We start from the raw sequence: 16,071 nt of genomic DNA, 5'->3' as shown, positions 1-16,071 counted from the left end.
ACATTTATGGAAGCATTCTATACCTACTCTGGGGTCTTTGAGACATGATTCTTTTCCTGTGTAATGCTTGGACTAAGAAAACATAAGAAACACCCAGTTAGGTCATACTGCAGTACTACAACTGAGAGTAAAACTTGGTACACACTCTGATTTTTTAATGTGTGTGGCATACCCCGTAAGTGCTTCCTTTAGCTTTAATGATCTTCATATCAAAATTTTCTAAAGGTGCATACTGCTGAAAGGATGTTCTCATATCTTTAAATCACAGCCATCAGTTCCAAGTCTACAACTGGGGCCTTACTGAGGAATGGTTTAGAAAATACACCAGGATTGCTTTTAATTTTCTAGACAGCCAGTTTGAGATTTTTGTTGCCTGAGAGTTTGTAAAGTTATCACAGAATCATAGAGTATCCCAAGTTGAAAGGGACCCACAAGGGTTGCTGAGTCCAAGTCCTGGTTCCATACAGGACCACCCAAAATTTAGACCGTATGGCTGAGAGTGCTGTTCAAATTCTTCTTAGACTCCAGCAGCTTGGGTTTGTGACCACTGCCCTGGGGAGTTGCTCCAGTGCCTGACCAGTTATTTGTTAATTGCACAGGTGGCTTAAAGTGCTAAATAATTCTTGCCATATATAAGTTTATGAACTAAGCGCCATTGCTTATTACTTCTTATAAGTACTAAGATGTATCCCATCTTCCCATGACTTTCACAGGACATGAAGAAACAATCCAGATCAAGGTTCGGCAAAGTGAAGATTATCCAATTGACCTCTATTACCTCATGGATCTTTCAGCTTCCATGGATGATGACCTGAATACAATAAAAGAATTAGGCTCAACTCTTTCCAAAGAAATGTCAAAACTGACAAGCAACTTCAGACTGGGTTTTGGATCTTTTGTTGAAAAACCAGTTTCACCATTTATCAAAACTACAGCTGAAGAAATAAACAACCCTTGCAGGTAGGCAGGGAAAGTACCTGTATTTGTTTGCATGCCAACATTTAGTCACAATATTAATCCTTATGGTAAAATCCAATTTTGCAACCCCATTGGAATCCCTTCCCTATTCCAGTAGTAACTGAGTCAGTTTGGGAAATAAGATTTGTTTGAGCTTTACATTGCTCATTAATTTGTTGCATAGAATCATAGAATGGCTTGGGTTGGATGGGATCCCAAGGATTGTCAAGATCCAACCTTACCTTACACTGCTACGTTACTTGAAGAGAGGAATTTGAGAGTGATTCTGCTCTATAGTTTTGCTGCTAATTACAAATGTGCTTAACAGAGTAGCAAAGAGATATTTAGAATAACTATGTATTTATTTTTATTTGCTAGAATATACACGTATACATTTAAATAGAGAGAGAAATTTTATGATGCTGTGGTGCTAAAGGGGTTCAAACTGAAACCCAACACAGAACAGCAGTTTCATTTACTCTCAGGCACAGAAGAGAGATGCAAAACCAAAAACTAATCCAGCAAGGCCTGCCATGTAGCCACTGTAGGGATTCTCTCTCTGCACTGTCCATGAGTTGTCTCACTCCTTTTGCAGAAGTGTGCCATATGAGTGCTTGCCCACCTTTGGATACAAGCATGTTTTGTCACTGACAAATGATGCCGAAAGATTCAATGAAATTGTAAAAGGACAGCGAATCTCTGCTAACATAGATACTCCAGAGGGAGGATTTGATGCAATTATGCAGGCAGCTGTTTGCAAGGTAATTGAAAATTCTAGATATGATACAAGTTACTCTGTATATATCCACTTCCAGTATTATATGGTTATAATTCAAAGGAGTAGATCATTATTTTCATTTGTTTGTTGTTGTTGTTGTTGTTGTTGTTTTTAATGTAATCCAAGAGCCTCATTAGGTTTATGTGAAAATACTTTTGGCTGTAACATGTTAAACATACATGAATATTGCCATATTTTATTGTTTCTATTTAATTGCCAGGAATAAAATAAAATATGAACTGCATAACTACTGGGTCTGTTCTCTTCATAATTTTTTTATTTAAAAATGTTGGGTGAACTATGCTTAGAGTATTAAGCAGACCGAATTGAACAGAGCCAACACTTTTTCATAAACACAAAAATGAGAATAGAAAATTTAGCCAAAGACATCAGAATGAAAACTATAGTCTCTTTCAAACTGATGATGCTCATTCTTAGAATAGGTGATGTGATGTTTTTGATGCACTCTTTAAGATGTTCCCCTTCATTTGTTTTGAGATGCCATTCTCCAAGTATTTTGATGCTTTCCTGCTTGTGAGTGTAATACAGTCTACTGAACTAATGTATTTTAAATGACAGGAAAAAATCGGATGGAGGAATGACTCTCTGCATTTGCTGGTGTTTGTGAGTGATGCTGATTCCCATTTTGGGATGGACAGCAAGCTAGCAGGAATTGTTATTCCTAATGATGGGAACTGTCATTTGGACCACAATAATGAATATTCCATGTCAACTATTCTGGTAATTCACTCTGAATTTTGTTCAACTCAAAGAAGCAAAGAAGAAACCTAGTGGAAGTGTACCTTAATCACTGAAATGCACAGACGCTGCAGAAGCTAAACATTTGCTATTATCTGCTTTACTTTTAGTTGCAAATGTTAGTTACAAGAGAACAGTTTGTTTATGTGGAATTGTGACAAATTGTAACTAAAAGTAAAAAAAAAAAAAAAAAAAAAAAAAAAAATTGTATCTTTTATTTCTGCTAACCTAGAAAACATGTGGAACCAGACTGAATAGTATTACCTTATGCAGGGGTAACAAAATTTGCATTAACCTACTTCCCTGGAAGGGAGGATGTGAATTCAGCAGAAATTCAGAAATGTTAAGGTCGCTGCTCAAAGAATAAAATCTTTTAGCTTAAGATTCAGTGACCAAACTAGTGCACATACTCTGTTCTGCTGGCACAATGCTACTAAAGTGTGGAAAGTAACACCATGCTTCCCTCTAAGGGACATCCATAAAACAAGGCAAGGAAATTACACATACTTTTTTTTTTTTTTTTTTTTTTTTTAATATATAACCTGATGACTAATGATAGTTCGTTTTATGCAGCAGAATATCAATTATGGTCACTTAACTATGTTTTATTGGTGATAATTAGCATCTGGACATACCTGGAGAAACTAATGTAGGCTCTCTTCTGTTTGCCTTCAGGAGTACCCCACAATTGGACAATTAATTGACAAACTTGTGCAAAACAATGTTTTGGTAATTTTTGCTGTCACGAATGAACAAGTTCACACATACGAGGTGAGTAAACCAAAATCTTCAGTTCTCCAGTATTTGCTAATAGGTTCACTATTTTTCATAGCTGATACACTCCAGTATTTAGGAGCCAATTCTGCAAGACATTTATGTAATAAAAATATCAGGGAAATTATATATCGGAGTCACAGAAAGACTCTTTTACTTAAAGAATGCTGCTTCCTGTATTGATTTTGATGTCCTTACGTTACTTTAAATTGGATTTCAAGGTGAATCATACCGTAATTTTCAAGTCAATCAACAAGGACTGACAAATGAGGCATTTCTACACTATTTGGAACCATCTCTGTGATTAGCCTTTTGTATTTGTGAGGGTAGATAAGGAGCCTATTATTCCTTTAATAAAACAAGAATGCTTTCTGACAAATATATGTCTTTATGCTCAACAGTGAAATAATGTAGGTTCTTATTTATTTATTTATTTATTTATTTATTTAACTGATCTGGGAATTTTATTTACTTTTCTTTCAGTACTCATCAGTACTGTTTTCTGTTTCTAATTTCTGTTCTCTCTGTGGCCCAAGGAATACTTTCCAGTGATTCTGTGACTGGATCTAGTTGTAGAGCTGTCTGAGAAAAGATAATACTCCAAGTGTTGGACAAAAGTTGCATGAGTGAAATCTCTCAGAAACTGATTCTCAGATGACAGCATTATCAATGAAAGAAAGCACTCTTCTCCTTCAAGCACTTTTAGAATGTGTATTGAATTCTGAGCTGAAGAATGAAAATTAAAATCCAGAGTAGAAGAAAGCAATCATTTACTAATGAATGCAGTGGGAACCTGCATAGATGAGTTAAATTTTTTTTGCATTAAGTAACGTTAGTTAAATCTCATTATTTCTCATCCATTAATAGAGGCCCACTTCATAACAATGAGATATTTTCACCAATGTCAATAGGAGCTGCAGAAATAGGGGCTGTTCTAGGAGGTTCTTTGGAAGTACCTCTCATTTACAGAGCTATATTTTGTCCCAAAAAACCTTTTCTCTTACTGATGGCATTATATTTTCCTTTAGAAATTGCAGGTGGTCACCCTCAGAGTTGGCCAACAGTGCTCTTATCAGCAGTTTTCTATTTCAGTTTCCTGTGTCAGTGTTATACCAATATCAAAGTTATCAAGTGGCACCCTTTGTTCACTGGGAACACTAAACGGAGATTTATAGCTAAAGAAAAATGCAGGCTATTGTTCAACCAACTGTAGAATTTTTGTTCTTGTTACTTTCTTAGTTAGAAAAGAAAAAATGCTGTTATCTTCTATCTTGTAGGGTATAGAGAATTCCCACTGAATATATTCTATCTGCTTCTTTCATCTTTTCAATACTGCTTTCCGTCACTTATTTGGATTTCTATAGTTGTTCTGCTCTGCTTTCCATTCTGTAGGTGACACAGAAAATCAGACAAAGCAAACACAAAAATTTATATGTCGTTCTCAGAGTACAGGTTTTTTCCTTTCATGATTGATGTAGGACATACAAACAGGATTCTAGTTTATAATACAAATGTAGACATGCACTTATCCACATTTAAGAGTTCAAAAAGAACAAAGCAAGGCAGAGATGTCTATTCCTGAGTTAAGGTCAGTGTTGATGAAGCTTGGAAGAGCTGGGTGAGGAGGCTGAATTGGCACTTGGTCATCGCCATTAAACCACACTTGTTCTGGCATTTTCTAAAAGTCTCAGTGGATGGACTCTCCTTATTAGAGAACCTCCTAAACTTGATTATCCTTTAATATATATCCATATGGCTCATCTAAAATCTTCTTGTACGCAGCATCTAATTATATCAGATCCCAAAATGGATCATTATTATTTATAATTCAGTTCTTAAGGACCAGCATGCATTAAAATGACTGTGAGGACTCAGTCAGCATCTCTTTAAATAAACTTGATGGATTCCAGTGTTCTTAAGTTCAGTGTTCAGACTGGCAAAAGCCTATTCAATATTTCTAGCCCTATATAATCCCCAACAACTTAGCCCAAAATAATTCATCTGTTTTGATCCTCTTGAACTGAATTTTCATTTAATTTCCGCTGAAATGTATGTATACCACTGAATATAGATTGTACACACACAGAATATATGCACCTGTAACATAGCAGGTTCTAGTTTTTGATCCTCCACGCAAGCATGCATCCATTGGATAGAAATAACCAGAGGATGAAGGTTGAGGTCTGATGCTCTCCTTGCCAGGTTGGCCATGTTTTAAAGCAGTCACATGGAAACGCACGTAAGCCCACTCAGAATTAAATGCAAGAGAGCAGAAGTTCTTACACTGAGCCCTGATCATTTGAGATTTGATTTTTAAAAAGAATTTTTTTAAAAGAAAAGTTATTTTAAAATATATTCACTTGTCTAATGTTTTGCATTATTAGTCTCTGCTGATCCTTACCGAAGCAGCAGGGAGTGTATTTATTCTCTAAATCTATTCAGTTAGAAAATATTTGTGAATATTTCTGTGACATTTTTATGAACTTTAAATCCCATTTTGGTATAAAAGAAAACACTCCAAGATTCCCTCAAGTAATTATCGTTAGTGCTGTTATCATTTGATTTCAAACAGAATTCTTTTAAAATTTATTCAAACTAGATGAGGGGGAAAAAATCCCTCTTTAGCCTTTCCTCAGTGTAATAATGGCAAAAATTATTCTTTTTTGAATACATATAGATAAATACATCACAAGAAATTACAGCTTGAAAATTGAGTTTTTTTCAAACTGTGTTTCACTGTTGAAAATTGGACTAAAAATACTCCAATCTTCAGAACTTGTTCAGAATTTCAAATGATTATTCATTAAATTTAGCACAACTCCTTATTTATGCTGAAAATTCTTCTGTCATTTGCACTGCTGGAAGTTAAATTTAACCCCGCTGAGCTCAAATATGTAATTCTCAAATTTCACTAATGGTGAATGAGAGAATTGCTAGAAAAATGCAGTTCATCTTTTAATGAATATTTGCTAAAAGACTGAACTCAGTGGCATTCTCTGGATAATTTTATGGTGGTAGCATATAATAGCATCACATTGCCTCCATTAATGGTTAAACAGAAATACGTGCTGAGAGGTGGGGTTTAACTAGGGAACTGAAGGGTCACACTTGCACTGGGCGTGCTCCATCATCCTTGCATCAGTATGCAGTGAAGTTTTCTTCTATGAGGAGAAAGTCTTCAGAACAGAACACCTCTGCTGTTTGTTTTGCATGCCGCAGATTAGAAGGGTGCTAGACTTTAAATTCCAGGTTTATCGTCTCCCTCCCAATATATAATCAGCTCATGGGAGGTCCGCATCTACAAAATGCAGTGTTTCAGTATTCTGAGAATCCTTGAGAGAGCACTAAGCACAAGAGGAGTCAGGAATGCGAAGTCACCAGCTGGAACACAAAATGCAGTTAATCCCACTGATTTACAATAGCACTTCAGAACTGCAACGAATGACAAGTATTCCATACATAATGTATAAAGTAATCACAGTGCTTTGGGAGATGTGAAGCATAGGAGGGATATAAGGCTATCAGATTAGCCATATTTATTAATAGTTCTCTGGATTTTTTTCAATTAAAATAACAGCACTGATACAATGAATTGTAGAAGAAAAATGAATGCTACAAAGTGTATTTTTAGCTGTGGTTGTTTGCTATTTTCAAAAGGCATAGGTACAAGCAGCTGAAATTCATGCAGTTAACAATCAGCCAAGATAAATTTTAACCAAGTATATTTAAAATCTATCTGCTGGATGTTATTTTAGCATCACAGTGAATTTAATGAAAAAGGAAAGGAGAGCAGAAAGGAAAGAAGAAACTTTACACTGAAATCAATTATTAAATTGGTATTATCTTATTAACATAAAGTCAACATACAGTGAACTACAGCCCCTGATCACTGGGAGATGTGTGGGGTGTTACAGCAATTGGAAACTAGCAGCAGATTTTTAAGCATCTTTGTTCAAAGTTCTTGTAGTCCTTAGTAGAAATCTCTTAACTAAGATGTTTTCTGTTAAGAGATTTCTGTGTCCTCCTATATAAAAATTCAAGATGTTCAGTTGCATGGAAAGGGAAAAAAAAAAAAAATAAAAAAAATAGGTGGCTGTCGTTACTGAATGTTGTGTCTAAGGCACTTGAATATTGCAGCAACAGTTGAGCAGCTGAATCTATTTTTTGTTTTTTATTTGTTTGTTTGTTCTGTTTTTTTAAGGAAAAACACAACTGTTGTGTATATATTCATTCTAAGTTAAAGAAAAAAAAGCTAGAAAATACTCCAGTGTCAAACTCGTAAGCACACTTAGCAACTTATTTCCCACTAATTGTCAGTGAAACTAATGCTTCTCCTTAAGACCTCTTCCAATATGACAAGTGTGCCATTGGATCAGCCAGAGTCCTTGAAAATGTCACTATCATTTATTTCAATTGGCTCCACTGTAGTTCATTCATTTCCAGACTGCAGGTCCTTGTCACCTACTCTGTCAACTAGTCTTTTTTTTTCTTCTTTTTTTTCACTGTTTTCAGAACTATGCAAAGCTTATTCCTGGAGCTACTGTTGGTCGACTGCAGGAGGATTCCGGAAATATTCTCCAGCTGATCATTGCTGCATATCAGGTAAGGTTACAATAATCTGTTTTCTTTCTACGTGCTTTCATTTTCAAAGTTAGAGTGCAATTCACTAAATCCAAGCACCTTTGATTCTTTTTCAGTACTGATGACAAGAACAATTTTGTATGTTTAGTTGCTGACCTCTACAGGGGAATTTTTGTTTGCTCCAAGGATGGATTGAGCGCAGAACCAGTACTTTTACTGACAATATATTACTCTCTACTGAAATGCTCAGTTAGCAGAATGCTCTGGCAAGAATCACTCTGTAGATTAGGAAGTAAAAATTGCCATTTGAAAATTGTTAACAATCAAGATTTAGACTCACAGCAATGAGACACCTCCATTTGTCACACAATTCACAATTAACTTATGTTATCCATTAGTGATCATAGTACTGTTGAGCAAATGAATAGGGCACTGTGTTACTAGCACTTGGCTTTGCTCTGCAGTGAAGTACAGAGAGTGACAGAGCTGATGTTAGGTACCATGGCACAGGCAGCTTTTTTGCAGCACTTTGCTGAAAAGCATTTTTTGTGCATCCATCCTATATTCTGCATGCATTATGCATGTATTTTCAAAGTATGTTACATTATTGAGATTGCAGTGAATGCTTGAGGTTGACTGCTCTGTTAGTTAAAGCTATATGTTTCATGGTTTTCCAAACAAAATTCCTGTGTGCTTCTGTCTCTCTTTACTTGTGCTGGAATGCAGAATTCACATCTTCATGTCTTCTATCTTGTAGTCCTCTATTTCACACTTGTTTCAAAGCTTTCTTTAATATAGGAATTCATGTCTTCCTGCTCAAAACTTCTGCAGGGCAATAATTCCCATCCTATCAGTAACTGTCCCTGGAGAATGCTCCAACATTTCCACAGGAATGTCTGGGGAAAAAACACTACCCTGTCATCAGTGCTGTTTTCTGATTTAGCAATTTGATGCTGCCCCTGTGAGGCTGTTTTGAGGTTTTTGAAGAGCAAAACACAAGAGGCAAGAGAAGTCTCAAATGGGTTGTTTTTGGTAATACTGAGAAAGACTGTGAATATGACAGAAAGGTAAATACAGAGCTGCTCTTCAGAACTTCGTTTGTAAAATGCATTCCTGCTACCTGGTCCCTTTCCTTCAGGGGAATGTTTTTAGACAGTTTGACACAGGTATATACATACACACATGCACACACATACATATATATGTACATCTTCTTATATGTCGATATGTCACAGAGTTTTCTCTTTACTCCTTTTTATCCTCCTTTTTATTAGAAACTTGCTCTAACTTTTGGCTACAATGAAAAATAATGCTTTGCGAAGGGCATTTTCTATTTCTTTCTGGGTTGGCTGGTTGATTTGTTTTTCTGATCTTCCTCTTACCTGCAGCATAATATAGTTATTATTATGCCCCCAAATTATTTTGGACATAATAATAGAAAAGCAAAACAAATTTTTCAAGTCTACTAAGTGCAGCATAATTGATTGCGATTTTAAAATGAAATACAAAATATCATTCTTTCCTATGGAAAATTTAGATGAGCAAAGAACTGTAAGGCTTTTTTTGGTGGGGTCAATGCATTATAATGATTAAGGAGAAACAATTGTCAGAAGTACAGTTAGCCCTAAATGGGCAGTGGTGTCCGGATTTCAATTCTGGAGTTTGACCTGTCAGTTGGCACATCTGGATTTCTTGAGGATGGGGCTCTGACAGAAAGACAGATGTTACTGCCTTTAATAGCTGAAACACCAGATTTTGTCCAACAAATATGGGGAAAATGTAAAATAATTGTCCCAGTGACATGTCCTGGTGATTTTACTGTAATGTTATATTATGTGCTTAACAGTATTTCCTCCTCATTTCCTCTAGTTGCATTGTTATGGAAACTTCGGTCTTGTTAGATGCTGGGAAGGTTTTTATTTTTTGACATTCTCACTGTTCATATTTGCCAGTTAGAATGAAGAGCATTTCTCCTTTCTATCTCAGAACAACAGTAAGCCTATCCTTCCTAAGAAATACGAGCAGAAGACATGACCTGCATGATCCATCCAGCACAGCGCTGTTTTTTCTCCAATGGCAATAGGAAATGGTGATGAGGGACAGAATGCTAGCCTGGCTTCTTCCTTTTCTTTCCTTTTTTTTTTTTCTACTCCTCTTCTTGAACATGCTGATATTTTCTGTCTCCTGCAGTACAAAGTTCACTTGCACCATCCCAGGTTCAGCCAGCTGTGGGCAGGATCTGGAGGAAGCAAGGAGCTCAGTGCTTAGTCTGTCCTGGAGCAGCTGGAAGGAGGCTACTGGAGCTGGGCTCCTGCCTCTGGGCCACAGCTCATCCTGTCCTAGCGCAGGTACAGCATGTCTGGGCCATCCACCAGTTGCTCATAGGTTCTTAAGAGCTCATGTATGTTTTGCACCATACAAACTGTACGAGTAGCAACATGTCACAATTTGAGAATTTCCCAGAGCCCGTTTTATTACGCTTAGCCTTTAAGGTTAACAACCTTATTGCCTCATGACTGAATCCTTTCCAAGCAGGAAACACTGAAAAACGCCTTATTTGACATATTCCAGTTTTGTTGTAAACCTTTTACACTACTCCTAGCAGTGCAGTTCAACACTCAGAGTTTATGGTTTTTCACCTGCAAAAACAAAGTAAATAACTATTTTCCCAGATGAGTAGTGTTAGGCTCTATCTTTTAACACTTTTAAAGTACTCTACAGCCTTTGCTGTACAAACACAAGATTTGTTAATAATGTTTACCGTGCACCATTATCGAAAAGCTTCAGAGAAGAAGTAAACAAGTCAAGAAAGTCTGAGCTGTCAAAATGTTTGTTACAAGGCGTTCTCATGTTAAGTATGATTCATTTTCTCCTGAAAGCATATTTCTGCCTGCTTTATTCTGTTTGGCTTTGTATTGCAGAGTTGCACTCTAACTTGCACTGGGACAGGTATCAAGCATTTTGATTGAGGTTATTTCAAGATTTTACCATTTTAGAAATATTTAACTTTTTTTTTTCAGTGCATTGCTCCTTTTTAACTTACACAACAATAACACAAAGAAATAATATGTTTAAATGAAAAGGGAATCATAAGTGAACTGGTACAGACACCACGACTCAATCAATGTATTACACTTTTGTGTTCAGCAGCATTTAAGTTTCTCTCATGGATGTATTGTGCTTGGGTGTAGTAATTTTGCAGCTGAGAGAACATTCAGTGATATAACATTAATACATGCAAAGTCTCACAGTTTTACCTTAAGGTTCGCTATATTTGGTCCTTTGGTGGGAGTCCAAACAAACCATTATCTAAGAATCTCTACATTGGCCCAATAGCAGCATAAGCAACTCCAGGACAAATGAAGGGGAAAAACTGAACTCATCCAGAGCTACCAAAATGAACAGCCTGATGGCTAGTGCATGGATTGCATGGTGGAAAGAGCACTGGATGTTATGCAAACACACCCTGCAGGATGTGTTGCTATCCTTTTTTAAAGTGCTTTGGTTTACTGACCAGGTTTTCCAAAAGACATTTAAAAAAGAACCCAGTCTCACCCCCGAGAAAAAATTCCAGAGAATCCAGGATGTGTACAAGGACAGGGAGATGCTGTCTGTGTAGGCCTGTAACTAGTCTCCTTTAGTTTCAGTCAGCATCACTTTTTTAACCTTCCCAGACCTTTACTCCAGTGAATCATCCTGATGCCTTTACTGAATGACTCACTGAAGGAAGATCAGCAAGATCCTCATGCCCTGATTGAAGTACAGTGGGTGTTCTGTAAAGCAATTAAGCTTGCAAGAGCACAAAGCTAAGTCAGTAAGACTTCTGCTCTGTGATTGCTAAGGTGCTTTTGAAAAATTTCCATTTACTGGATTGATGAGTTGATGAAGTCATAGGGAATTTCCCCATGTCCTGCTACAGGCTTTGGATTAAGGCTAAGTTGTGTAACCTAAGTTGCTATAAAAATATTTTGAAGTTAAATATATATTAAAATAGAGGATATGAGAGTATTCAGGAGGTGAGCTTAAGAGCCTTTTTCATTTAAGAAATGAAAGTTTGATTTAACAAATTTACTTAAGAAATGACAACACTATTGAACACAGCTTGAAACATCGCCGACAACTCAGGAAACCAAAATTTCTATTGGGTGAGAAAGGAGAACAGAATGAGCTACTAGGCTAGGTGAGCTAATTGTGGGGATAGGCTCTGGCTCTTGTCCTGCAAACATCAGGTAAAGGTACAGAGGCCCACAATGAGGCAAAACTGAGCTTGGAGCTTGCCAAACTGGAAGGGAGATTGTGAGGTTTGATTCTAAGAGCAGAGATAACAAGGAAGAAATATTGATTGCTGGCTAATCAAGAAAAGCCTGGAGCTAGCAAAGCAAACAGAGGCACAAATCCATTCCTCAGTAAGACCAGAGTTAAAGAAAGCCTGTATTAGTCAATGGAGTACTTAATAATGAAAGATGATTTAATAAAATGTTGATTTGTTCTTCTACAAGAGCAGGAAATAAGCACCGTGATACCGGATATTAAACTGATAGGACTCTGTGGCTTTGAGCTGAAAGCCGTCTCTGTCGGCCCTTTCTTTGTCTCACTCATTCTCCATTTTTCTTGCAATTGAGTATGTAAATAAAGTGCCAAAGCCAAACACATCTACTCCTGTGTAGCTGGGATAAGTTACAGTCCACATCACACAGACACAGGACATCAGCTGCGTGTGGCAGTGTTATCTCTTCATTCATCACACTCCTTTTCCCTGAAGGAGCTGAGGTCCGAAGTAGAGCTGGAGGTCTTGGGGGACACAGAAGGACTCGATCTCTCTTTCACTGCCATCTGTAACAATGGGACCTTTTTTCCACATCAGAGGAAATGCTCTCATGTGAAAGTGGGAGACACAGTAAGTAAGGAACAGATTCCCAAAAATATTAATTCATAGGAATTTAAAGCACCTGTATAAAAAGTTTGGGGTTTTTGTTTTTTTTTTTTGTTTTTTTAATAATCTTCCTTCAAGCAGAGAAACTCTTGTACCATGTTATGCATATATTTTCAGAATACCCTGCACTCTATGTATGCAGACACCATTTTCTCTTCCAGGTCTCTTTCAATGTGACCATAAGTCTGCCCACTTGTGATAAAACCACCAGGTATGTTGTGATAAAACCAGTGGGTCTCAGTGACATGCTGGAAATGGAAATCCTCCCTCAGTGCAGCTGCAGCTGCCAGGCCAAGGCTGAGAGGAACAGCTCGAAATGCAACAAGGGGAAAGGCACTTTTGAGTGCGGAGTGTGCGTCTGCCACCCCGGGTACATGGGTCCACACTGCGAGTGTGATGAGAATGCTCTCAGCACTGGATCCTGCAAGGGCTCTGTGGAGCAGAGCTCCTGCAGCGGGAGAGGCAGCTGCTATTGCGGGCAGTGTGTTTGCCACCCATCCATGTATGGAAGAGTTTACGGAGCGCATTGTGAGTGTGATGACTTCTCGTGTGTGAGACACAGAGGGCTTCAGTGTGGAGGTAAGCTCCCTGTGGGTTGTGTCTAGTGTCTGTGATTTAGAGCACTGTTGTATCCCTCTTACTTACGAGCATGCGAAGTTCTTTTTTGGTTATATATTTGATTACAATCAGTATGCGTAAAAGTAGCATGATCCTTAGATTTAAAATATATTTTTTACCCTATTTTGAAATTTTTTAATGGAACATCTTCAGCCACACCACAGCTCATAGAAGCTGGTATCACTTTATTGGACTGTACCCTCCTCTATCACAATGGGTTAGAGTTTTAGCGGTTGTAATGGCTGTAGCTTTAAAGAAGTTTAGTGAAGTTTATTGACATACACTGATGTGAAGCAGTGTACAACTTCACTCTGACGTTCCTAACCATTTTGGGACACATTCTGATTTACATATATTGTATGTAATATAATTTAACCCAGTAATCCAGATGATTCCAGCTGTTCTGGCTTCTGTGAGTATGATACAATCAGAATGTGAGGAGTTGTGTTAGTCATTTTTTCCTGAGCTCTACAATCATCAATCAGTAGTGATTCTACTGAAACAATGGGAATAGTATTGAATAAGCAGGAACCAGCAGTGAGATTGTGCTGAATAGATAGGCTGCATTCATGCTGCTGGAAATGAAACAGGATTTATCCATTAAGTTGTGCACTCTTGGGAGATAACAATCTTTGTGGAAGACTCCAGTGAAGAGAACAGAGTTGTGCTGGCTTGCAGCCAGCCTAAGTGAAAATTTGATCCACTAGCTTAAGACTGAAATACAGAGGAGAGGAAGAAAGAGGTTTAAGAGTGAGAAGTGTTGGAATAGAGAAAATATCTGTTATTAAGAATGATTTTAAAGGCTGTCATTCCAATTCATATTGAAAGACTTAGCTGCAGTAATAAATAATAAATGGTTTTCCAGGCAATGGAGACTGTGACTGTGGCGAATGCGTGTGCCACAGTGGGTGGACTGGTGAATACTGTAATTGCACAACTGACACCAGCTCCTGCATTTCTGAGGATGGAACGCTATGCAGCGGGAGAGGTGAATGCATCTGCGGGTCGTGTGTGTGCATTCATCCAGGGGCCTCAGGCCAAACATGTGAAAAATGCCCACTGTGTGGTGACCCTTGCAGTTCCAGAAGGTAAGCTGCTGGTTTTATGTCTCTGATTTTGATGTTATTGAGCTATTTCCCAAAATGCCTCAGCAATGTGTTTATTGCCACAACAGCAGGTTGGATTTACAGACTGAAACCCAAGAGCCTCTTGTCTGTTGAAAGGAGTAATCATAACTCATACATGAACAAGAGTATGATTCTTGTAAAAACAAAAACAAAAACAAAAAAAAGTGGAGGAAAACAATTTAATCACCTTCAAGCAGCACAAGTAAAGCACTTCCAGTACTGTCCCTGGCTATACTAAGAATCAGAATCTGATTCTTAGTCTGAATATCTGATAACTTCAGACAAATACAGATCAGTTTCCTTCCAGTCCACAGTGCAGAATGAAACCATCCCAACAGAAGTCACTTGGGCAAATTAATGAGGACTCACAGGGAAGAAACTCATAAATTTTTGAAATTTGCATTTGTTCACAAACACATGAACTAATAAGGTGATGTTGTCTGCTCAAGCTATGAACATGCATATTTACAAATTGAGTTAATCTTGATTGAATTAAGGAGGCCCAACTATCTTGTTTTGTGACTATGTCATGCCTAGTTGCTTAAAGTGGAGGCCCATTCCTCCTCCACACCAGCTCTACACCACTGCATTTTCATGCCTGTCTTTCCAGTCCACCCTATAGCTGAGCTAAGAAACCCTTCTGTGGCACACAATATAATCACCATTTATGCTAGCACTACATTTGACACACAAAAGCAAGCCAGTCATTTTGTTCAAAGCTCATGCACATTGGCCATAGTGAGCACAGTTTAAGTAAAGAAACTTCTACACGCAGGTGCTTGAAACACAAAGTTCAATGCTGCTGCCTTGCTCTGCCCAGTTTAGCAGAGAATAGTAAGTATTGAATTACATGGTGAGCATTGCATTAGCCTATTTAAACATACATACTCTGTGCAGTGTCAGATCTTTTGTCTCCATGGCAGTTACTTCCGTTGCTGAGATGTGGGGCAGGAGCAGCCAGTGTAACACTTGGCAGTCTGGGGTAGGGTAACCAAGAGTGCCAGGAGGACAGGTCAGAGGGGATTGAGATTAATGGCTGTGAAAAGGAGAGTGGTAGCATGAGGAAACATGGAAAACATGGCAAAAATACCAACAACACTCAATTTGTCTCCATGAGATAGAGGCTATCCCATTACCTACTCACCTTGACTATTCAGCATCTCCAGAGTGAGTGTTGAGGTCATCTCCATCGTGAGAAGATAATCTCAGCAGCCTCAGCATATTCTCGTGGATATATGTAATTCAGTGCAACAGCAGATGGCCAGGTTTTCCTGAGACGTTTTGTTGCTGTTATTCTCTTTTCCTTTCTCTAAGCTGAGAAAGGAAAATCTTTCTTACTTTCCCTATGTACTTCAGGGCTGTTCTTAGAGTCTCAACTCCTGAACTTGACCAAAGCTAATTGTGCAGAATCAGCAAGATATGTTCTTCATCAAAATTTTTCATTTATGAATTCTGTTACATTTTTGCCCTTTTCTCCCCATGAATGAACTCTGAATTTATGAAAGTTCACATTGCGTTTCTGGGAAGATTTTTACAGACTTGGT

At 37.8% G+C, this 16,071-nt stretch overlaps 1 protein-coding gene across 1 annotated transcript in view; it reads left to right on the top strand.

The window, feature by feature from the left end:
- Positions 1-16,071, top strand: part of ITGB6 (integrin subunit beta 6) — a 47,233-nt gene that overhangs the window by 20,584 nt on the left and 10,578 nt on the right. Inside the window, exons 7-14 of the mRNA XM_042874732.1 lie at positions 714-960; positions 1,553-1,718; positions 2,315-2,476; positions 3,170-3,265; positions 7,781-7,870; positions 12,612-12,746; positions 12,944-13,361; positions 14,266-14,488. Of these exons, the coding sequence (XP_042730666.1) occupies positions 714-960; positions 1,553-1,718; positions 2,315-2,476; positions 3,170-3,265; positions 7,781-7,870; positions 12,612-12,746; positions 12,944-13,361; positions 14,266-14,488 (1,537 nt within the window). The remainder of the gene's footprint in view (positions 1-713; positions 961-1,552; positions 1,719-2,314; positions 2,477-3,169; positions 3,266-7,780; positions 7,871-12,611; positions 12,747-12,943; positions 13,362-14,265; positions 14,489-16,071) is intronic.

This window comes from Lagopus leucura, unplaced genomic scaffold, assembly GCF_019238085.1.
Source record: "Lagopus leucura isolate 7727_CA_CO unplaced genomic scaffold, USGS_WTPT01 Super-Scaffold_100012, whole genome shotgun sequence".
Taxonomy (NCBI): domain Eukaryota; kingdom Metazoa; phylum Chordata; class Aves; order Galliformes; family Phasianidae; genus Lagopus; species Lagopus leucura.
The sequence above is the reverse complement of the archived record's forward strand: the minus strand, read 5'-3'. Positions and strand labels throughout refer to the sequence as shown.